The sequence below is a fragment of the Cavia porcellus genome, unplaced genomic scaffold (genome assembly GCF_034190915.1).
Source record: "Cavia porcellus strain 051 isolate PalLab524CR breed Dunkin Hartley unplaced genomic scaffold, mCavPor4.1 scaffold_7, whole genome shotgun sequence".
Taxonomy (NCBI): Eukaryota; Metazoa; Chordata; class Mammalia; order Rodentia; family Caviidae; genus Cavia; species Cavia porcellus.
Window position 1 is genome coordinate 12,281,764 of NW_026947490.1, and position 24,508 is coordinate 12,306,271.

General features: G+C 40.3%; 1 protein-coding gene across 7 annotated transcripts in view; it reads left to right on the forward strand.

The window, feature by feature from the left end:
* The first annotated feature begins 1,085 nt into the window (after positions 1 to 1,085).
* Positions 1,086 to 24,508, forward strand: part of App (amyloid beta precursor protein) — a 240,414-nt gene continuing 216,991 nt past the window's right edge. For all 7 annotated transcript variants that reach the window (XM_003467185.5, XM_013149773.3, XM_013149772.3 and 4 more), the window contains exon 1: positions 1,086 to 1,305. In XM_003467185.5, the coding sequence (XP_003467233.1) occupies positions 1,249 to 1,305 (57 nt within the window). In that variant the 5' untranslated portion in view covers positions 1,086 to 1,248. The remainder of the gene's footprint in view (positions 1,306 to 24,508) is intronic.

The following is a 24,508-nucleotide window of genomic DNA, read 5'->3' on the forward strand; positions in this document are numbered from 1 at the left end:
GAAGGCTTGCATCCCTCCCTGGCCTCTTTTCATCCTTACTTACACGTGCACTGAGGCTTGGTGTATCAGTGTTACTTCGGGTTTAGAGCAGGGGACATATCCGGGCAGATCTTGATCACTGTAGACTAAACGGACACTCAGCACTGCACAGCTTATTTTAACGTAGGAGAAAGTGGCTTCGCACAAAGTTTATGTCTGAAATTTAGGAAACACAATAAAGAACAGGCGCGGTTTTAGGTCAGAAGTCATCGGTTATGGGGGTTGAACAAGAGCCAGTTCTCCAGAGCTCCTCCCTCTTTAAGTCTTACTTCATCTCCATCTCATAAGGATGTTACATCCCTGATGATTCTGCCTTTCTCTAACAAAACAAAAAAGTAAAAAAAACCACGAATCTCAGAAAATGCCCAAATTTTCCTATTTAGGAGGACGAAAAAAAAAAAAAAATGGGTCACCCTCTTCTTCCCAGGGCGTGCGCCTTTTTCCTTGGCTTCCTTCTAAAGATAAAAATTCCAGCTTGCTGTCGGCTGCTCGTGACTAGCGAGAAGGAAAAAAAAAAAAAAAAAAAAATCCAAGGGTTTTGCGTTTTTCATAAGCAAAGAAATCCTATTTTCTTTTAAGCGTCATTTGCTGCCGTTCTTTCCCTGCGGTACTTCTTCAAACCCAGAGACAAAAAAATGAAATGCGGATGCAGATGCACCCCAGCAGCAACCCTTCCTGGCCACCCCCAGCAGGACTATGGGGTCGAGGACTCAAGCTCACGAGGACGAGCCGCGAGCGACCTTTACTCTTCTGGAGCCCAAATGTCCTACGACTCACCTTTCCCTGATCGCGCACAGTCCTTCTCCAGACGCGGGGTTCCCTCCTACAGTCCCCGAGCCCCGGGGGGCGGTCGGCCCGGCGGGCGCGCGGGAGCCGGAGCGCAGTCAGGGGGCCGCACCTGCGGGCGCGGGGGCGCGGACCCCTGGCGGGCGGCGCGCGCGGGCGCAGCTCCCCGGCGGCTCCGCTAGGGGTCTCTCTCGGGTGCTGAGCGGGGCGGGCCTGATCAGCTGACTCGCCGGGCTCCGAGCGCCGCCGCCGAGCTCTGGCTCAGTCAGTTTCCTCGGCAGCGGTAGGCGACTGCACCCGGAGCTGTGCGAGCGCAGGGACCCCGGAGACGGCAGTGGCGGCGGCGACTCGGGCAGAGCAAGGGCGCGGCGGATCGCATTCGCACAGCAGCTGGCGCACTCGGTGCCCCGCGCGAGGGTAGCGATGCTGCCCAGTTTGGCATTGCTTCTACTGACAGCCTGGACGGCTCGGGCGTTGGAGGTGGGTGCCGCGCTTCGGATGGAGGAGTCGGGCACCAGGGAGGACCCGATCCCCTCCAGTCTTTAATATAGGGAAGCGGGGGTTGTCTGGGGGCCCCCGCGGCCCTCCGCCCACGCCTGCGGGTCCCCTGCGCATCCCTGCTCCCGCCCAGCCCTGCCCTGGGGAGCGCGCCTCGGCCCGCGGAGAGGCAGGGGCGAGCCTAGGGGCTCCTCCGGTCCCCGCCATCCCGCGGCAAGGGGAAGGATAGCGACCCTGCGCGCAGACCCCGACTCAGCCCGTTTCGGGAACGGGGCCCTGGGGAGGTGAGGGCCCTCTTGATGGGGGTGGTTAGGGGTTGCAGGGGGAAGGGAAAGAGCACGTGTGGAAAACCGAAAGCGCGGCGTCCCTGGATCCAATCCGCCCTTAAACCGCTGTCCTTCTCCGGGGAGGAAGAGTCCGGAAGGCTCTGGAACCTGGGGGTCTCCTCGCTGCTTCTTGCTTTCTCCAACCCGTTTTGCCCCCTCCCCCCAGTCTTCTTATTCAGACCTCCTCCGCTTTCTGCTCCGCGGCCGCGGGTGGCGGCAGCCTGGTGCGATCCTGGCTGGAGCCGGCGCCGGGGTCGCGCACCGCCTTCCGCGGGCAAACTTTGTACATTTCCGCGTCTCCCTTTTGTGTTAAGTTGGGTGCGATGGGAGGGGTCGGAGACTCCCGGCCACCTCGCACCTTCCTGGAGCCTGGCTGGCCCAGGCGTTTGCTGGCGCGCTGAGCTGCTCCAGGAGGGAATGAGGAGGGCCTTGGGAACAAAAGCCGCGACACCCCGCCCTAGCCGTCCGGGCGCGTTGGCCAGCAGTCTGGGTCTGGGTCCCCCACCACCGCGGCTCCCAGCCCGGCGCTCGTGTGTGCCTGCTCGGGAGGGGCCAGAGTGCTGCCGGGCCTCGGTGGCGGAGCCCCAGGACCTCTCTGCGTCCTACCCGCCGGTCACCACCGAGGCGTCCGGATTCTGTGCTGGCTGGGGAGTCCTTAGGGAGAAATATGCGGAGTGCGTCGCAGGGCAGTGGCGGTGGAGGGGAGGTCCGAGCTGTCCCCTTCACTGCATCCAAGGAGCCTGGTGTCTGTAAAGGCGCGGCCTCCACCCTGGTATCTCTGGAGACTCTGGTTTAGTCCGGCTGGGGAGGGTGTGCAGCGTCTTTTTTTTTTAGGGTGCAGAGAAAAGGATTGAGTAGAGTGAACATTAAGACTGAGAAGATGGCGCCTCTGCAGTGCAGCAGAGAAAAGCTGTGTGGAGGCTGCAGCCTGGTGAAATCCACCCACCGCTAGGTGTATAGAACGAGTCTTCCCATTCATCCAGCTCCGGAACGTTCGCCCGACACCAGTGCAAAACCACTGTTTTCCTTTTAATCTCAGGATTCGTAGAAGTTGTTTGCGTGACAGTTGGGGCAGAGGAAAGCGAATTTTGCATCCCTTGGAGCACCCTGTTCACTGTGTTACCTTTTGCCTTCTCTCTTTAGCTTTCTTCCTTTGCCCTCTGCCTCCTGGTAGTTTTCCAATCCTCCCTCCCCTAAGAATAACAATTTCCAGACAAGTGTTTCCCTGTAATTCCATTGAGGCAGTACAGACTGTCACACCGATACAGTTTTTTCCGTCCCTGATTTACAAGGTCATTGAACTTTTTTCCCTTCCGATTTTCACCCACAAGCGGCTCAGGAATCACCAGAGTTCTAGTTGAGACAGGTCTTTCTAAGAGGATGAATTTGGTTTTCTTCCAAAAGAGGCATTTAATTAAGGAAATTATTATTTCTATTATCGTTTAAAATTTTATTTATATAAGTTCTATTTTCCTGAATTGTTTTACTACACATAAAAAAAAATAAAAGTGTACCATTACCCTTATTTTTTGGGACCTTTGTCAAAGCTTAAATATTTACCCTTTTTGAGCAGTTGTTTTTCGGTATAAAAAGAGGTAATATGTTGGCAGATGCAATTTGGATTCATTTTCTTGTGGCATTTTCTTGGTTTTTCTGCCATCGTTATGGGAATTTTCCCCATTTATTGTGACTTTTAAAGGGTGGAAGTGAGATTCCTACTAGTATATTTTGCAAAGTTGGTGGAAGAGTAGATAATTGATGCTAATGAGGTTTGAAGGGGATTTATGCAGCTCTGTCTGGGGCTACAGAAAGGGAGTAATCACGAGTTGACTGTCTTTTGTAGAGCTTAGAAATGGGTCTTTGTAGGTGGTTTTTAAAAGAGAAATGGGTAAAGGTGATCCTCATGGGGTCTCTGCTTTCAATGAACAGTTTGTACCTGGGTTGATGCTTTTGTTTGGTGGATTCATTAGAGGCATGAGGTGTACATTTATGTGTTTATTTGCTTATTTATTCATTTCTTGTTGCTTTCTTTTAAGTATTATTTTCCAGTATTGAAAGTAATCATAGTCATCTTGCCTCAGTGGTGGTCCTGATTCACAGAGAAACCTGTCTTTACTGACTAGAACTCCCTGATATGTAGCTGCCTACACACAGAATATTGAGAGTCTGAAGAACTCAGGGTTTCTTGCTAATCTGTAGGAAGCCATGATAACTGGCAGACTGCAAAAGCTTCTCTCTTGTCATCTAAGCAGCAGAAGCCCCTGATGGCACTTGCAAGACTGCTAAGCACTGTAGAGAAATTACTAGACAAAACACTCATTCCTCCTCTGCATTGAAAAAATGGAAAGTTGCATGCAGGATCACACGCTTAAATTAGGACAGCCTGACTTTAGACAGTATAACCGTATGGGAAAAGAGGGTGTCTTTAGGGTGAAGGCTACAGGTTCCCTATCCCTGTTAACCACACACCAGAGCTTTGTACAGTTACTGTATCATGACAAAGATTGTCATTCATACTAGAAATAAGCATAGCTATTTCGTGCCTGAAAAAGTAGATAAAAATATGTAATAAAATTCAGTAAAAATGAACATTATTTCTGTAAATTTTATTGCCAGGAGATTTACCGAATACTGCATTAACATGTTTCTTTTTGATTCTACCTGTATGCACAAATAAACCTAGACAAATGCACTTTGAATGTCAGGCTTTCAGAATGCGGTGTTTAGTTTGACTTTATACACCCTATTACTTATTCCCTCCAAAAGTTTGTGGGATAAATAAACCAGCACATAACTATAAAACAGGATAGAGTGTGTTAAGTACTTAAAAGAAAGCACAGATTACATGGTATATTAAGTTAAAGTGTTCCTGGGTAAATAGCTGTATTTAAAAATTTAAGGAACAATAGGATGAGATAATCCTGGAGCACTTCCTAGTCGTAAATTTCCAGCCAGGTTTGGGGAATGGAGGTTCATTGTTTGCATGTACCATATTTGTTTACATGCCTTTTTCACACACGTGCACACTGTGTGCCACACTCACACACACACACACACTCAAGACTAGATAGGCAGGGACTTTGTTTTCATTTCTCCAGTTCTCTATACTTGTGTTAGAGCTCTGTACAGGAGGTAAGGTTCTTAATGAAAAAAATAAAGAAGAGTGGGATTTAAACATCAGGGAAAATTTTGTTAATTTACCTTTGGGGCTAAAATCTATCTTTTAGTTCTCATGAAGCTTCTAGTCTTCTGGGGAAGACAGATAATAAACAAACCATAAATATAGATGCACAAATGTGGCAGGTGTGGGATATACTCTGGAGGAATACAGAATTAGAATAAAGAGGCAAAGGCATAAATGCAGACCTGAGTGCACTGTAGTAGTATCTTTAGTAATATCTTGACCAAGAGATGTCATGATTAAAAAAAAAAGTGTGGGGGGCTCTGGGGAGGATTCCAACAAGAGGATGGGGGAAATCACACATTTTTAAGTGCTTCAACAAGGAACATTGTTAATCAGGAGTTCTCAACATGAATTGCACATTGGACTCATGAAGATTAAAAAAAAATCCACGATTGTCAGGACTCCACCCAGTGCAACTAAATGTGATTTCTGGGAGCAATGACTGGACACTGGCATTAAAAAAATAAAACAAAACCCAAATCTCTGTGGAAAATGCCGAAGTATAACTAGCGTTTTGAGACTAGTGACAAACCCATCAGTTTGAACAACATACTTGCCACCTTTTTAAAATTTTAGTCAGGATTCATCAGGTTGGTTTTAAAGCAGAAAGTCCAGGTAGTGTCAGAGAGGCTAAGTAGATGAAAAAATAAGGAGAAAGGTAGAAGAAAACACAGGCTATTTTATAAATGTCTTCATCTCCCTCAAAGCTATTATGTATTAACCTTTTCCCTGTAGCAAGGATTAATATCACATTCTTGTCATTGGCCCAAAGACCCTTGGGGTGTTAGAGGCTTAAACTGGCCTTTTGTGAAGCACACTATACTGGTGAGATCTTTGGCCAGTAAGTGGCTTTGGCTCCAAGCTCTTAACAGTGTCCCTCATTTGTTTGTTTGTTTGTTTGGTCACTCCCTTCTCCCCTCCCTCCTTTTCCTTCCATCTTTCTTGTGCTGCTGTGTCTTTATCTTTGTTTTATTGACTGAAATCCTTTCACTTTCATGATGGGATCTCTAGTCCACCAATATCATGGAGTGCAGATTGATGCTAAACATCTGCTACAAACCCACAAAAGTACTTTCATCCTGCGAGGCTCACAGCCTGTGTCACAGCACACAGTTAAGCCCTCATGACCCAGTGGGAGAAGAATGTGGCTGGCGGGTGAAGCTAGGGCAAAGGAATGAGCATGCACATCTCAAAGGTGTAACAAGTTTAAGCAAAAAGCCCTGTGGTCTCTGCTCTTGTTCTGAAAGGAAAGCAAACAGTACCTAAACCCTCAAAGTGAGTTTGCAAATGAAAGCCTTGGTGAAGGGAGGATGTTGCATAACAAGTTTTCTTTGGAGGAAAAATTGATGAATTTACCTCTTCAGATTAATTTACTGGTATTTCTTTAGAAATAGTTATCCAAAAACTGGGACATGTTTGTGTCTGTTAATAGCTTTTCAAAAAGTAACCTTTACTAGGTTAGTTAGCATACTGTCCAAAGAAGGATACAGAGGACTCATTCAATGTATTAAACTTTATCTGAAGCAGGGAGCAAAGAAGAACCTTTATTTAGCTTTATTTGATGTGACTACATTTTGAAGAGGTGTGCAGTACAGATTTAGCTTAAGCGTTGTTGCAGTTACAGTATCTTAGGAAGAGATAAGATAGCAATTGAAATGGGTAGGATGAGAGAGTTCTTTATGAAAGAAATGGGAATTGTATTCATATTTCCAATGTTGATTTCAATTTCAGATGTAATGTTAGGCCACTAATGCTGAGTCATTGAGTGTTTCTCAGGTCTGAGGGACAAGGCAACATCACACAGTGCATTAGTCAGCTTTCTGTTACTATAACAAAATACTTGATAATAAAATTAAAAAGAAGAAAGGTTCATTTTGGAGCATAGTTTTTTGAAGGATTCAGTCCATAGTAGGTTGACCCTATTACTTTGGTATGTGGCAAGCAAGTATTCTACCTCAGGGAGTATTTTGATGGAGCATGCTATTCATCTCCTGGTGGCCCAGAAGGGAAAAGAAGAGAGAAAGAGTGTTGTGATCTATAATCCCCTTCAAGGGCATACTTCCTTCACCTGAAACACCCAAAGGCTCCACTGCCTGCCAGTAGTGTGATGCTCGGGGCTGACCCTTTAAACCATGGGCCTTTGAGGCACATAAGATCCAGGCTATAGCATGCTAGTCCAGAGACTGGACAGAGGGAAGGTGGCTTTAGGCATAAATCCTGGCTCAAATACAGATAGTACACTGAAGGATGTGGGACCACTCCTCTCAACCTGAGCAATACCCCAAGGCCAACCTCCCCAACCCTTACCCTAAGGCTTACTACATGGAGGCAGAGATAAGTAAAGCAAAGCCAAAATCCCTAAACCTGCCATGGAAAATTCCAAACTTCAAGATCAGGATGCAAGTGCAGCAATGACCTGCAGTAACCTTTCATCACCTGGAGCTCACTGAAGGTTCAGGCATATGGACTGCATCTCATACACCCAGCCACAGTGCAGCAGGGTGAATTGCTGGAAAGGGCGTGGGCGGCAGATGCGGCTAATGTGACTCAGCACTCTGTCAATCATGTAGTGAGTCCTGCTCTGAGAAGACCCCAAAACCAGTGCAGCATTGTAAAGCCCTACATGTTATACCCTGAGGGATAGTGCCATTTTTGTTTTTCTGGTACAAGCCTGCTCATTCTGAAGGCACTATCACATTAATAAATTTTGCTGCTTTTTCCTCACCATGGTATGCCGCATGCATTCAGTTCTTTGTGCACACAAGAACCTAGAAGCTTGACCTGGACCCCCATCACCCATGGTAACAGCTCAGCTATTAGCTATTGGCTGTTGTCAGTTTGTGTGTCTTGTTCAATGTGGATAGTAGTATTTTTGGTTGTTGAGGATTAAATTGCCATATGTAAAGTGCTTAGAACAAGTATATGAACCCTTATATATGTAGTCTGGATAGCTTGTAATATGCACTGTGTTGCTACTACATACGATGATTGTGTAAAATAGTTGTATTTGTCTCACATGTAGTTTTTCAAAGTTGAAAATAAACCTGTAAGATTGTTTTGCTCATTGACTCTCATAGTTCACTTACTGAACAAATAAGATGATTCCAGGAAATTGGAAACAGCACACATCTCAGATAAATTTTTTTAGAAATCATGTTATAAAATTTATATAATTTTCTATTTCATTTGGCTTTTTGAAAAATACTGACATGAATCATGCTCATTGAAAAGTTTAAACAGTAGAGAAATGTTCAAAAAGCATAAGTAGGTTTTATACACATGGGAAAGACCTGTTTTTAATGTTTTTGCACGCTGGCACCTGGCCAATCGAGTTTGTGGACTGGCTTGATTATTAACACAGCTACTAGCCATCAGCTGTATGTAAGGAGCTATGAACAGGTTCAGTTTAGTTTTCAGCAAGTTTTTTTTATTTTTCCCCAGAAAAATGAATAAGCAGAATTTGCCAATCTGAGCAGAAAGGGAGCATTTCAAATGCCAGCAAAAGAATTTTGATGCTAGAATGGAAGCCTACAGTGATCTTCACTCAAGATGAGAAAACCAAGAAACAGACTGCTTGAGAATACAGTATTGCTGTTTAGAACTCAGGTTCAAAATAAAGTGAATTTATATAACTAAGCTTGCAATGGCTATCACATCTCTAAAACTTTATAGTGGTCTATTACTTAATGAAAATGACATTTTTGGAAAAGAAAGAACAGCTTATTTTGCTCATAGAATAAAAAGTTCTCAATCTCAATTTGGAAATTAGGCCAAAGATATTTGAAAGCTTAGCAAGAAGCTTTGGATGAAATGAGGGTCCTGTGGTTGTAAACAATTGACACTCTGATGGATCAAGAGCCAAACTCCCAAGGAATGCAAGTGGGTCTTTGTTAACTAGCTCGTATGTATTTATGATTGTCCTGATTAATTAAAGAAGCCGTGTTTGTAACAAACAACCTACTTAGAGTAGTTACGGTGAAGAATGAATGAGATGGTCCCAGAATGACATGTGCAGGGTCAGGAACAGTGATAAGAAAATACAAGATAAACATTTCAGAGAGAGGGAAAAGAAGAATAAGCCCATTTTTACAGATGAATGCATCCTGATGAGTGAAGTGCAGTGATTCTTAAAGTCTTATTAGTAATGGACCCAAAAGCATCATTTGCATTGCCTAATTTGCAGATGGTCTGTCTTTTCTTCTGAATTAAGCTCAGAAGATTTTTAAGATGAAAACTTTGGTTCAGCAAGACAAATTGCTACTTGAGTTTCGGTGATTTAGTTGGTGTGAGATTGTTCTTTGCTTGAGTCTTTTTCTAAGAGTATCAAATTTGTCCTGTGCTCTCAGCTTCCAGAGAAAGCCATATCCTATTTCACTGAAAAATGTAAGACATCTTAAATGATACAGGCTGGCAAATTATATTCAGCCCTTAAAGGACACTTATGAAAATAAGAGATCTGTTTTATAAAGAAAAGTCATTTGCATTAAGTGAAGAAATGCATTATTACTCATGTTGCTTTGCTAAATTTCTTTCTTTCTTTCTTTCTTTCTTTCTTTCGTTCTTTTTTTTTTTTTTTTTATCGGTACCTGGGATTGAACTTACAACTATACACTTGCAAGGCAAGTTTAAGGACTTGAAGTCAATGTCACCATATGCCATTATCTTGACAGGCATTGGAAATATAATTGAGATCATTATGATTAGCCTTGTGTCTTGATTGTTTTCTTAGGGTTGTTTTTAATGTTTTGTGTCAAGTGTTAAATCCTTTTACACTGGAGAATCCAGAATGTATAAATGCAAAAGAACTAAACCAAGTTTCAAGATCCTATAGTTGTTTGAGGTGGGGGGTGGTACTTGACTAACCCATAAGATGTTTGAGTGGGAAGTCTGCTAACTTATTGCTGCTTGTTGAAGAATTGTGAAGGCCTCTACTTTTAAGAGGCTATTTGTATAAAATTGTTATTTTGGAATTGCTGTTTATTCAGTGAAGTATGAGCAGAGGGTATCCTTTGATCTCCAGGTGACCATAGGGTAGTCATGTTAACATGTGGCTGAAATGGAGTAGAATGAATGGCTGCTGGATGGAAGTGTCCTTACAACTGCTTAATTTGCAAGCATGGCCATTGGCGTTGTTCAGGACAAAGAAAATAAATGATATAGTGGCAAAGGGTATACTTAAATAACAAAAAGGAGATAGACATTTCTTGTTCTTCACTTGTATTTGCCATTTGCAGAGTTTCACTTCATTTTTGTGACCTGCACTCACAAAATTTCTCTGGTTGTGAATTTTTTGGGTCATGTTGTAAAGACATAGCTGGGAGATGTTCAGTTTGTTGGGAGTATTTCTAGATGTGTTTATTGATTTTTATAAATAACTGATGAGATGAAAAAATGTCCATGTAAGTCTTTTTATTAGAGAAGAAAAGACTGGTTAAAATATTCTAAGAGTTTGTTATCATGGGTTAAATTGTACTTCCTGAGACATCTAACATATTGACTTCATAGCCCTTTGGCTAATATCAGAGATTAGTCACATGAACTTCAAGCTATGCCCAAGCTTATGATTTCTTCCATTAGTAGAGAAGGAGATGATTTAATGTAGGATCCTTTGTTAGATATTGAGATTCGATTTTCAGAGGGCATTTGTGATTGACTTCTGTGACACTGATACTGATTTGTCTTTTCCACTGGCATTAAACAAACAAACAAACAAAAACATTTATTGTATGGACATGCACTGGATGGCTTCAGTGTTTTAACACTGAATCTCTTCAGTCTGATGGGGATGGAACTGTAAACAGAAATGACTTAGTCTTTGCCTTGAGGAATTCTACAGCCTATTGGTGGAATGAGGAGAGATGCAGAAATAAATAGGTATGTTGTGCTAAAGGCTATGTAGCAAGCAGTTCTTTTCATAGATAGCGTTAGAACTGGATTTTAAGAATGAATGGAGGCTAATTGGGGCATTGTAGGGTCAAAAGATGAGGTCATGAGCATATGGATAACAGAGATAGATTAAAGGTTTTGGAAGCCCTTGATGAATTTGAATTTCATTTTCTGAGTGGTGGGGTACTTTCAAAAATTTCTAAAACAGAAAGTAGCCACTGATGACTGTGGTCCATTTAGGTTGGTGTGCTTTTGGAGAGACCTTGCATTCTTAATCTTGCTGCCAGATGTTGATGTCTAGCTGCAAGGGAAGCAGGTAAATGTGCTCCTGGGCACATTGACACCAGGAATGTATTGTTGGTTCCCTTCTTAAAGGATGAATAGAATATAGAGTTACAGCTGGGTGATGTTAGACATTGTGGGATGTAGAAGAAGCAATATACTGCCAAAAGATGTAGAAGAAAATGAAATGGCTAATAAACATTCTGAACTAAAAGAAAAATTCTCAATGAGCAGTTAGATTAGGTTTGTGGGATTTTCCCACATTCCTTATCTGCTTGGTAGTTACATAGAAAATATGTCTTTGTGGAGTGATAAAGGAGATGGTGTGGGATTCTTTTCATTCTTATGGCAAGATCTTGCCAAGAGTGGAATCTTCATTCTGACTGATTGAACCCTGAGATGTGTTAAGTTCCTGGGAAATCTCTCCAATGAGAGTGATGGAAAAAGCCAATAATTTCAGTAGCTTTTTGGATAGTGATGGCAGTGTCAGTTTACACTCCCTGATGATAAGCTATCTTTCATTTGATCTAGAGTTTGTTGTTGCACTTGTACTTTCTAAGGACCACCAGATAAAACAGGCTTTGAGAAAGAAGCATAATACTGAAAACCTCTTTTGAGCTGGATCTGCCTGTTAGGTTGAACTTCTTTTCTGTTGCTTAATAGCTTTATGTACCTGTTTTTGCTTACCTGCATTACTGAAACATAATGAAGAGATTTGTGGAAAAGAAGAAAAATCCTGATTTAAAATCCATTTTAATTACATGTTTATCTTATGAGGCATTTCAGTTTTTCTAAATGTGACCAAAAGATAACATTATTTTAGTATTAAAGAAATATCAAAAGCATGATTTCTCAAAAGCCTCTCTTGATTTGGTCTTCTATTTCTTTTTGAACTCTTAGTTGCTTGTAAGAGTAATCAAAAGGGAGATTTAAGCTTGACTATCTTAAATCTTGGCTTTTAAAATTTATTTTGAAGTATGTGTCTAATAATTATCTTCTGTTTGTAGACAAGTGTCTTCAAAAAAGCAGATAGATGATCACTTGTACATGTCTCTAACAGCTACTGATTCACGAAAGTTGGGAGGTGTCTTATATTGATGAATATTATGAGATTATATTTTTTCACAATAAAGAAAGAAGTTGCTAATTTTTATGGCTTGTTTAAAAATCTATTTTAGTCATATTATCATTCGGTAGTAAAAATCCTTTAATTTCTATGTAATTATCTATTAGTCATAGAATTTATATTATATAACTTGAGAAACTACATTTAAAAAATTTTTCTCCCCAAAGGAACACATCTGTTTCATTTTGAGTTTTGTTATGCTTTTATGTACTTGAAAATATCACAAAACATCATGCTTCAAGCTCAGTCTAAAATGGATATTTTACATTGATCTGAGTTGGAGAGTTAGGACTGTTTCCTTCGTTGACTTTAAATAATCAGTAGTTGATACTGCAGCATTTGGTTTATATGCCTTTGTTTAGCATCATCAGAATGAAAAAAGTTGTAAGTTGGAGAACACGTCTTAAGAAAAATATTTGGGTGCTTAAGTACTCATTGTTGAAGGACTTGAATCTTTTTTGCTGTGCTGAGAATTGAACTTAGAACCTGGCACATGTTAGGCAAACATTCTACCACGGGTCTGTATTCTCAATCCTGACTCACCTGCACAGTATAAATATTTCACTGGCTTTGTTCATACTCCATTGTATTTCTAAACAAACATGCTCTCTAGAAACTTTCTCTACTTTTATCATTTAAAACACATAAAAGAAATTGATAGAGATTGCAAGCATTAGTCGAAAAGTTCCTAGTATCTAATTAGGAATTGATATCTATCTAATTGATATCTATCAATGACATAAAAATGTGGTTCATCCATATATGTTCATTTTACTTCTTACTAAATTCAAATATGAGTTTTTAAAAATGGAAGAGTATAATCATCTTTATGAAGTAACCTAAATTAGTATTATAAATATATATTCAGTTTAAAGGAACTGAAAACAAGCTAGAAGTACCTGGGTACAGGAACATCTATTTAGGATTATTGTTAAGGCTTGCACTTGATAATTAAGATTAAGCCCTGTACTAAATGAAGTAATCTAGTGTTATTTGCTCTTGAGTCATTGATGGTGCACAAAATAAGAAAACAGAAGCATGGCTTTAGGCCAGCCATTAATATATTTACTGTGGAAATAGTAACCTCCAACTTCAAGATAAGAGCCACAGAATGGATGTTCATCAGACGCTGTGCTGGGGGTCATTTCATCTCAGAATTCTTCCAGCTTTCACTGCCATCCAGTAAAGGTATAACGTGGCCATTAGATCTAATTGAAAGTTTTCAAGGAGCCACATAAAGTAAGAGAAGGCCTAAGAGTGTAGCTCAGGTACAGGGCATGTTTACTGTATATGCAAAGCATCTTCAGCAAACACCACCATGCCAAGAAAGGTAAATGAAACAGATGAAGTTAATTTTAACATATGGTCAGTGTAACGGCTATCCATGAAATGCATTACAAACGTTTTTTTCATATCATGTGTTCATAATTTTGCATAGGCATACTTTAAGTCTTGTATTTGATGGTGAAATGTGGTAGTGGCTGCCATATTGGACTCCGAAAGTTGCCCTTCTCGACCTACTGGTGCATGGGAAAGAATCATAGTTGTATTGAAGTAGCTAAGATCTGTAGAACTTCCTTTGTACACCCTCTCATTTTACAGATAAAGGAGGATCTGGAGATACTGGGTTACTCAAAGTCACGTGAGTATTAAGGATCAAAAGCCCAGTCTCTGTTGTCCGACTTCCAATCTCTCTTTGTACCATCTTGGTTCTTCCTTTTTTCTGTTTGGTGTTGTTGTGTCCACTTTAACATGTATCAGCATTAGGTTGTTGCTGTCAATTAAGAATATCTAGCCCAGTCAAGAAAGGCACGGCCTGATCTGGACTAAATCCTTGTTTTGGGCCAGAGTAGGTACGATTTCCAGGCATATCTACAACCTCACGTGAAATAGTAATGTAAGGTGATACTAGATCCAGTGCTTGGTTTGTCTTTTAGTTGTTTTTGATAGGATTATTTCCAAAAGATGAAAAGTATTTCCAAAACATGAGAAGTATAAAACAAAAAGAGGCCTTTATTCTGAGAACACGGAGAGAGATGACTGGCACCCTGGCCGCTGAAGTTTGGCGATTCTCTTGCGGATACGTGGCGTGGGGGATATAAGTAGCCTAAGCCTAGGGCAGTGTCCTAAGGCCATTAGAGATGCACAGGTATTTCATTGGCACACGTTTGGCGCCAGGGGCAGATTCCGAAGGTTGGGGGGGGGGGGATATAGAGTTACAGGTAAATCTCTAGGGTCGGGGGAGACAGGAGCTCCTTGATTCTGGCTGAGGTCTTTTCTGGCAACAGTGTCCCATCTGGGCCAAAACCCTTTCAGTTTTAGGCACTGTTGGAGTAGGAATATTGGGAACTCTTTGGGATCCAAGGTACCTGATTCTGAAATCTGATTGAATCATCAGCTGTCCAATAAAAGGAAAGGAGAGTGACCTGTCTCTGCCATACACAGTACATTATTTAGGTATGACACACACACACACACACACACACACACACACACACACATTACAGTGAACAGTATTTAAATTTGTCTTGGAGCTTCTAGAAATATTGGTTCAGCTTTTTTTTTTTTCTTTCTCTTGTTTTTTGTTTTTGGAAGGCTGTTCTTGTTTATGGCCGTAGTTCTTATCTGATTATACTTAGAGTGTGATAATTTTTGGCAGCTTAAGCACAGTGCACTTTTGGTACATAAAATATTTTTCGAATGTAAGCAAGTGTGGAAACTGGTTGGAGGAGAGGGATTGGTATGCTTCTCTTGTGTACTCACTGTTGACATTATAAAAACATGCTTGATGAATGAACTCGTAGAATTGGAAATTGTTTCTCATTTCTTGTCTAAAATATTTGTTAGCCTGGGTGTTGTAGACTGTGTGAGAATGCTTTGAAGGCTAAGTTTATGCATGTGACTTAGGCTTAATGACTTTGATATAATGCACTGTGTTTTCTTTATTTTCTGATGCAAGTAACTGAATTTTGCCATTGCTGTTAGGTGGAGAGAGGTTTCTCAGCTTTTAGGAATGAGTTGAAAATATATGATACCATAATACTTGAATTGCCTTTGCTGTTTATAATCCTTTAAACTTAAGAAAAAAATCCATTTTTGAAGCAGTTTGTGTATGTGTGTGTGTACTTTTTCAGAGTAAATATAACCAATCGAAACACAAGTTTTGAATTTTAAAATATTAGGGAGAGTCGTCATTTAAAATTATGTTTAAGTTGGATTTTGAGTTGAGAATTACAGGTAGAAAACTTAGAAAAAGTATATAAAAACATGCATAATCCTACCATTCACAAATGTTTGTTTTGATATGTCTTAAAATTTGAAAGCATTTTTGGGATTATACTAGAGATTTCATTTTATGTTCTGTATTTTATCCTTTATCATTAATCTCATGCCATTATGAATTTTTGTAAATAGAATGTTAATGAACATACAGATCTGTTTAGGGCAGCTGGAATCACGCAGTTGTAGGTGCTTTTTTGTTTGACATTTTCATCCTAAAGTTAGGCTGGAAGTGATGCCAGGTATTTGGCACACTAATACCTGGTAACACTTTGATTATTGACTTATCTAAATTGCTGTTGACTGGGGTTCAACATGGTGGTCCTTCAGCTGTAATATAATAAAGAACAGATGCCGTGAGGATTAACAAAAATAAATAACCTAGTAATTCAAACAAGCAGTTCTCTTATTTAATTGCTTGTGTAGGCAGAAGTTTGAGTGTAAGACATTGTTAGACTTGACAGGAGACCTAGCTGGGGCTTGGATGTAGACATTAGTGAAGCTGTAATTTTAGCTTCCAGGAACCTTTCAGTGGGAGCATCAGTTAGGTCATATGATAACAGATTGCAAATACAGCATCCTCCTTCCTACTCATAGCTGTTAAATTCTCTCCAGGTTGTATGTGGTTAAAAAAACCAAATCAGCAACATTAATTCTGTGACATTCCCACAGATAAAACTCATTAGCCAAAAAAAAAGAGCTGTATTTTGTCCTTAAATTTAACAACATGTGATGAAATGCCACTTCCATACGACTCAGTGTAGGGCCTGAGTCCTTTCAGCTGGACCCACATAATTTGTTATTACTAACTGCTGCTTGGATGGTCAGGGAGCCGGCTTTATATAGTTATATATCTCACATTATAGGTTTGGGAAGCAAAAATTATGTTATTTATTGTTCATAAAGGAGGAGGCCTGCTTGGAATTGAACCCAAGGTCTTATGTGTGCTAAACACATACTACCATTGAGCCATACCCCTGCTGCTTGTCTATTTTTTATTTCATTTGTTTTGTAGCCCTAGGGATTGAACCCAAGGCCTTGTGCATAGTGGGCAGATGCTCTGCCACTGTGCTGCATCCTTAGGGCCCTTGCTTGCTTTTAAAAGTAACTGGAATCCTATAAACCTATATTAAATAAATCCTCTATATTTGAAAAATAGTAGTTATTGTAATCAAATTTCCACACCATCAAAGTCACAGGAGTTGAAAGAAAACAGTGATATAACATGAAACATCATTCATGTATTTGTATACTGAATACCACTTTTCTGCCAAGAATTGAGATGTAGCCATGAGAAAAAAGGTTGGTTTCCCAGATAAGTTGTTGGGGCACTCAGCAAAGCTGTGTGTGTACACTCAGCACTGTATTCCAGGCTTCCTGGTGATAAGTGCTGTGAAGAAAAATTGAGCAAGTGAGGCCTGGAGAGAGAGGCAAAGTATGTATCAGTGTGAAAGGGATCCAAATATGCTACCCTAAAATATGTCGCTTTGGCACAGAGAGGCAGTTATTTTGCACTGAAGGCAGTTGAGAAGTAGCAGAGAGCTTTCTACCTACTCTGTCTCTGCCCAGGTCCTGTTTGTGAATGAAGATGTCCTCTTTCTGCTACCACGAAGAGAAGGTGGGAGGTCATTGGAGAGGGCACTGACTTTAGTCTGCGCAAACACACCTTACTAAAATAAACCCTAATCTTCTGTTAGTTTCCCCACACACTTATCTTCCCAGGACTTCCCATCTTTACAAGCCCAAACTCCTTTTCCTTTGTATTCTCACATAGCCACTTCGTTAAAATGACATGTAAACTCTTTAAGGCTTTTTGCTTGTGTTCTGTAGGGTTTCCTGTCCCTTCCATGTAAAAATACTGACATCAAATAGAATTCATGTGTCTCATTTGTCTTTTGACAGTTTAATATGGACGGTTCCAGATAAGAAACTGAAAGAGTATTTGAAGAAGATTTTCTCTCTGTCTCTGTCTCTGATTCAAACAGGAGGGAATAGAAAAGACAAGTCTGTGAGGTGGGAGCACACTCTGGTGTCTGAAGTGCCTGAGCTCTTACACACATGCCACTAATTGTGTGTACATAATTTTCAAATGGTGGCTGACATAGGTGAGTCATCTATAAGAACCAGTAGCGAGGATCTTTCATTCTGAATTTAGTCATTTCTTGGAGAAGAATGAATATCTTACTCAAGAGGATAGTTTGAAAGACGTTCTGCTTTCTAAACATCTAAAAGAGCTCTTAGAGTGTGTAACAATTTAGTTTTGTCTTTGCAGTTTGAAATTTAAGATAGGGAGAAATACTGTGCCTGTTTTATAGTTATATTTAAAATTCATTTTGGAGGGCCAATGGAAAGCTTGCATTAGAAACGTAGCAGTCAGTGATGTCTATATATGTTTGCGATTTGTTAGTTCTGGAATAAACAAGCTGCATTTCTGACATAGGTAGGAATAATGGGCAGAGGTTTTCTTGCCTGTGACATAATGATAACAAGTAACAGCTGTTCAGATCTTCTCATTAACCAGTATAGGTGGTGCTTCTCCTATAATTGTCTGCAGGATCCCGTGAGGGCAACTGCTGTCCCCAGATAGTTACCAAGGACCAGGATCCAACTCCACCTTCATTATCTTCATATCCTTTACCCTTATCTCTTCCTTCGTTGGCAGAATGAATTAATGGGTGGAGTTCAGCTAGTGTTTCCTCTTGGACTAGGCAGGGAGCTCCTGAGGAAGCAAACCTTGGGCTGCAGTAGGTTGATAAATCCCAGGAGTCTTGTCTTGCAGTAGATGAGTAGGACCAGAAATCCATTATAGTCCTGTGGTTGCTGGTGGCAGCCCTCCCTGCAGCATCATCTGCTGGTAGTTCTGAAGGCTGATGTCTCTGCTTGGTGTCTTCTTTGCCCTTCTAAAACGACTCCTTTCATCCCGATTCTCCTTCTTTCCCTTTTGCTCAACCCTAATAAGGTAGTCCTGGTGATAGGTGTTGGAGTCATTCTGACATTGGGTTTGAGTCACAGCCCTGTCAACTTACTAGAAATGTGACTACAGGGGGAATGACCTCACTTCCTGGGCCTAGATTTCCACTTCTGCAAAGTAAGAAGGTTTGTCTAGAGGAAAACTGAAATAAGAGTATAAAATACATCTCTTGGCCCTAGAAGGCCCTGAATGCATGAGACCCTGAAAATCCGAGGTTTTTCATTACTTGGCTCCTTTGTAACCTTTCTCCTCTGACCTATCAGAATGTCCTGATGTTGAAGTTGGTCACATTTTACTCCTTTGGAAATGCACAGGTCAAGGAACAGCCTGATTGCATTGTTTCATATTTCAGTGCTATAAAATAACTGGAATAGCTTTCCATTGGTAACATTTTGATGTCTGAGAACAGACGATTTATTTGTATTTCTGCATAAACATTGTGATCAATATTTGAAAAGAGCCTCATTTCCTTGGTTTGTACCCCTCCCAAACTTGACCTGTGTCTGATTAGTGAACCCAGCAAAAAAGCCACTTGGAAAGGAATCTAAAGCATACTTTTCCAGGAGGTGGCTCTTGCCCCTCCCTGTGTTTTCCCAGTGGCCAGGCTGCTTGGGCCAGCTGGAGTCAGCCACAGAATTCCTGGCTGCTGTCTTTCAAAGGTCTCTGCCATCCCCTTTGAATACAAAGGGGGGTTTATCACATATCAAAGGGGACAGGGAACAGTGAAATTGAGAGATCTTTCTGAAGGGACATGTGACTTGTAACTTCTAGCACTTGTACAGGCTGCCTGAAATGGTGGGTAGTCTGTGTCTCAGGTAGAATGAACTTCTGTCTCCTGAGACCATAAGACCAGCTTCTGTGTAGATTTGACTCTTTATTTGACTATGTATTTGATAGAAATGCACGTTTCTATTTACATTTTATCCGTGCATTTTTAAGCTCATGTCCCTCAGACATTTGATTCAGAGATCACCCTGTATTTTGGGTGGTTTTAGGTGGCTCTTAGATTTCATGAATTCATAAAATCCGAATTGAATAGAGCAGTCTTTTGTTGTAGGAGATTTTTTTGTTCTTTTGTTCGTCCTCTTTTTTTTTTTTTTGGATGGGGAACTACACAATGTTGGGGGGAGGACTGACTTTTGCAAGACAAATCCAGCAGACTGCAGGGGTGTTTTTGATGTTTTGCTTCTAGAAGGATATACTTTCCTTCTTTTCCATTGCTTTGCCCTGACCCAGCATGTGTGAGGCCCCCATCAGATATTAGGTGTCCGATCCTGTTACACCCACATCCTGTAGCTGCTTCCAAGTGCTTTGAGGCTGACTTAACACAGATTAATTTAACAGTTGCTCTGTGAAAACAGATGCTCCTTGCTGCATATTTCTAATAAAATGTCAAACCATCTAAAAAGATTCTCTTCTCTTTAAGAAATCACATTTTCCTACGAAGCTGTAGACCAATAAAGCAAAATTGAAATGCCTGTGTCTAAAATTAGTGCATTATATTTAAAACCTGTGGCCTCAGACTGATTATGTCACGCTCCCTTTGTGAATTTCTAATGAGATGCTTATTCGTAAAAATAAGTCTTACACAAATGGCAGTGTTCAAATGTTAACTGCTGTGTTTTGGCAGTTTGACCTTTCATGGAAGCAAAATAAATATTTTTTACTTGGAGTGAAGAATTATTTAACATTTGTATGCAGCGGTATGTCAAGAGGATTCAGAGTCTGAATGTAACACATGAGACCCTGGATAGTAACATGAAGACAGATCAGAGAGAAAATCAAGCTAAGTTACCTGGCAGGCAGTTCTACAGGGAAAATGGTAGACACCTAGGAAAACTAACACAATTATTCTCAAACACACTTAGGAATATCATTAAGTATGTCAAAGGAAAGATATTAAGATAGACATAGAAATTAAAACTCCATAATATACTCACATGCAAATCCATGGAATGAAACCTAGAGATGAACTTGTACTTTTGTTGGAAATTGGTGCCGAATAAAGGTGGTTTTTCTTGTTAGGAGGAAAGATGGGTTATTCAGTAAGTAGTGTGTAGATGTTTCATTGTTCAGAGAAAGAAGCTGGGTAATTATTTACAATGACTGATAGCAAAAGTCAAACTTTTGGTGGGGGGAATCCTCTTACAAATGAGTAAGAAGTATTATGTGATATATGGTCATCATATGAGAAAAGCGAGAAGATATTTAAAAACATTTCCCCCTTGTAATGGGGTTTAACTCAGGATCTGATGCATTATAAACACGTATTCTACCATAATCCACATCCTGCTTCTACTATTAAAAAGCTTAAAAGAGAGAATGGGAAATGAATCCAAGATATCATCTATCCTTCCCAACTGTCAACTCTCAACTATACTTGCTTTATCTTTGCTCCATTCTGGTACTCCTCAATTGTTTTCTCTACTGTGTTGTTTTGAAATAAGCATGCATAATGATTTTGTTAGTCCATCATTGTGTCAGTTAAATAGGTCAGTCTTATAATTTACTCATAAGCATTTATGAGTCATAGAATTTATGAAAGAAATGGACAAAAAAGGCAGAGTATCATAGTATACAGTAAAAAATGCACATGACCAATAAACCTATAAAAATATACTAAGTGTCATTGGAATAAAGGAAATTTAAATTAAAACACTGAGATAATATTATGTTTTAACACTTTGAGTACCAAAGACTAAATGCCTTGGCAAAGTTGACATTTTCTTTGGTGTCAGTTGGTACAAACATGTTCACGAACAGTCACCCAAAAGAGTGTGTGTATACCCCTGATCTAGCCATTTTAGGGATTATTATCAGGGTAAAGTACACATAGATGAGGATATTATTGTTCTTTCAATTAAATAACCCTTTTAATAAAGCTTGTTGAGTCTCCAGTGGAATATTGTGCTATTATAATTAAAAGGCATAATCATATGATGTAGAGAAATATCTAAATCACACTGTTAGGTAAAAAAAGAAATTTGCAGAAAACAGACGTTAATCGCTTACCTTAAAAATAATTTATATACAAATTGTAGAAAATTTGTGTGTATAAGGACCTCTGAAAAATTCAAGTGGATCTGACAGAATTTTCTTTTCTTTCTTTCTTTCTTTATTTCTTTCTTTTTTTCTTTCTTTCTTTCTTCCTTCCTTCCTTCCTTCCTTCCTTCCTCCCTCCCTCCCTCCCTCCCTCCCTCCCTTCCTTCCTTTCTTCCTTCCTTCCTTTGTTCCATCCTTCTTTCCTTTCTTTCTGTCTTTCTTTCTTTTTGAGACAGGACCTTACTATATAGTTCATGCTGGCCTTGAACTCACTTGTAGCCCAGGCTGGCCTCAAAATAGCAGCGATCCTTCTGCCTCAGTCTCCCAAGTGCTGGAATTACAGGTATACACTACCACATCCTGGTCAAATCTGGCAGAATTTGACTCTGAATAGTAACATGAAGTGTGGAGAAGAAAGTGGTACATGTTCATTTTTCTGTATCATACCTTCTGTATTGTAGTCATCCCGTGCTATCTATGGGGGAACCAAGGTTCCAGGACTTTACTTGGATACCAAAATCTATGGATGCTCAAGTACCTCATAGAAAATGATGTATTTGTGTATAACTTATGCAACTCTCCCATATACTTTAAAGCATCTCTAGATTGCTTATACTGCACAATACAAACTGTTATTCCCTGTTGTTTTAGGGAATAAGGACAAGAAAAAAGTCTGTACATGTCTAGTCTGGTGTTATTTTTTTCCAAGTATTTTTGATCTGTAGTTGATTGAATCTGTGGACACAGAAGGTTGATTATATTTTAATCTTTTCAGCTGTAAACAGAGAATTAAAGAGTTTGCTGCCTTCAGCAATCTGAATGTAGATTGTGTGGTTTTGTCAAACCTGGTGGCCAATGATTTTCTTGTTTCCAGGGTCTCCTGTTACCCCAGCAAGCAACTCCATTCCATGTGGTATCTAGAATCCTTCCAAGTATCCTTTACAGGAATGCTTATTTTATAAGGCTGAAAATAGCAAGTTTTACTGTATTATATAACTAGGTCATTCAGTGAATTTCTTCTATTTATTTTCATGGGTAACTGATTCATATATCAAAACTTGCTTTGAAAGAATTGCAGGTATAAATTATTACTTCAGGCCCATTTGCCGAACTTTGCCCAGGACAAAGTGACTCCCTCAGTCCCAGATTCGTGGTGTTTGACTTGTAATATCATTACTCAAACTGACATTCTTGCTAGCTGTGGGATTCTCATGCTGAGGCAGAAGAAAGGAGTGTGATGGTACTGTTCTCCCTTCCACTCCATTTTACATTAAGATTGGTTATATTTCCTGCATTTTAAACCAGAAAACTATTGAACAGAATTGGCCATCAAAAGACATGTGACTTTGGCTTACTTTGTTTTACAAATGGAAATTATAATTGACTCTTCCATTTAAGATTGAGTGAAATCTTTCTGAATCAGTAACTAATGGTTGAATAATGAATTGCATGTGGGAGATTATAATAAAATGCCCACTGCTTAAGAGAGGAAATATTTGTACAGTATCATGCTGGACTAAAATACAGTAAGAATGTATGAGGGATAATGTACGACAGATACCAAACAAACACAGTATTTTTTTCAGTTTACAGAGATGTAGTGCAAAGATCCACACATGAATTTGATATTCCTCATATCTTTGTAAGAAAGGCAGAGGAAATATTATCTCAGTGAGATTAGAATAAAATTAGGTTGAATGAGTTGGCATAATTTGGCCCAAGGAGCAGTAAACCCTGAGACTGAGCTTGGAAACCACACTCCTGCTATTTAAATGGGATAATGTAGGCACAGAGTACTGCATGAGCTCACTTACACGTGGAATCCAAAAACGTTGCACAAATAGAAGCAGTAGAAGGGTGGCTATCAGGGGTTGGTAGCAGGGGAAATGGGCGATGTTGGGTAGTGGGGACAAACTGGCAGTTACAGGATGAATGAAGTCTGGAGACTTAATGTACAGCATTGAGGAATATAGTTAGAAATAACTTGAAATTTCTGTAGATCTAAGTACTTTTGTGTGCACAGGCAGTCTGCAGAGGCAATCTGTGAGGTGATAGAGTATATGTGTATCAAAACATCACTGTGTACGTTGAGTGTGTACAATTTTTATTCATCAATTACATCTTCGTAAACCTGGGGGAGGAGAAAAAAACCTAGGTCGAGTTCTGTACCTCTGTGGTAGAGTGCAAACGAGTAACTTTTGATTCTCAAGATTTCATTGCTTTTGAAGGTTTCTTTGTTACTTATCTTTTTCTTTTTAAAATATTTAACATTAAATATTTAATGTGAAATATATTTTCCTACTTCAAATTGATTTTCTCACATTGTGGATCAAACTGTTAGTAGCATTCTGCATTAGTTAGAATGTTTGAGGTTATGGAAAACAATGCAATACTGAATTCTTTTTTTCTAAGACTATCTTTATGTTTTGGATGCCAGGAGTAAACTGGTGTGTGTTGCCTAAGTGTGTTCCCTGCCACTTAGCCATCCCCTCTCAAGGTATCTTAAGTAAAGATTTAAAAATTTTCCTATAACTTCAAGGATGTAGAAAAAATCAAGCTTTTACAAAATAAAAATACAGTATTTGACCATTTCATTATAAATTTTACCTGTCCTTGAAATACAGGTGGGACTTACTGTGATGATTTCCTGAGGTGATGCCAGTCCCCGCTGTCCCTCTCTAGTAGGAGAGCATCTAACAAAACTGGCAGAGGAGTGAGTGGGTGGCTGTGAGGCCGGGGGAAATAAGCACATTCAGTATCATCAGTTAGGTCCGGCCTCAACCATTGGAGATCTTGGCAGAGCCTGTGGAAAGGTCAGGCTGGGGCTACAGGGTGATGTGGCTTTGTTTTACCCCACCACGTGCTCAGCTTGATGGTTGTCACATTTTTCCTGTTGGGGTGGGTCATGCCAGGCTTAGAGAAGCCTCTGGATATTTACCAGGCCTCAAATAAGTCCCAATGAGACATGGCTGAAGAAACTCCTTTGTCACTGGGACCTAGCATCTGCAGTGACCACACTTTAGATACCTGATGTGACCCCGTGTCACACATGCACAGGCTCCTGTCAGCCATAAGGAGGTGACTAAGTG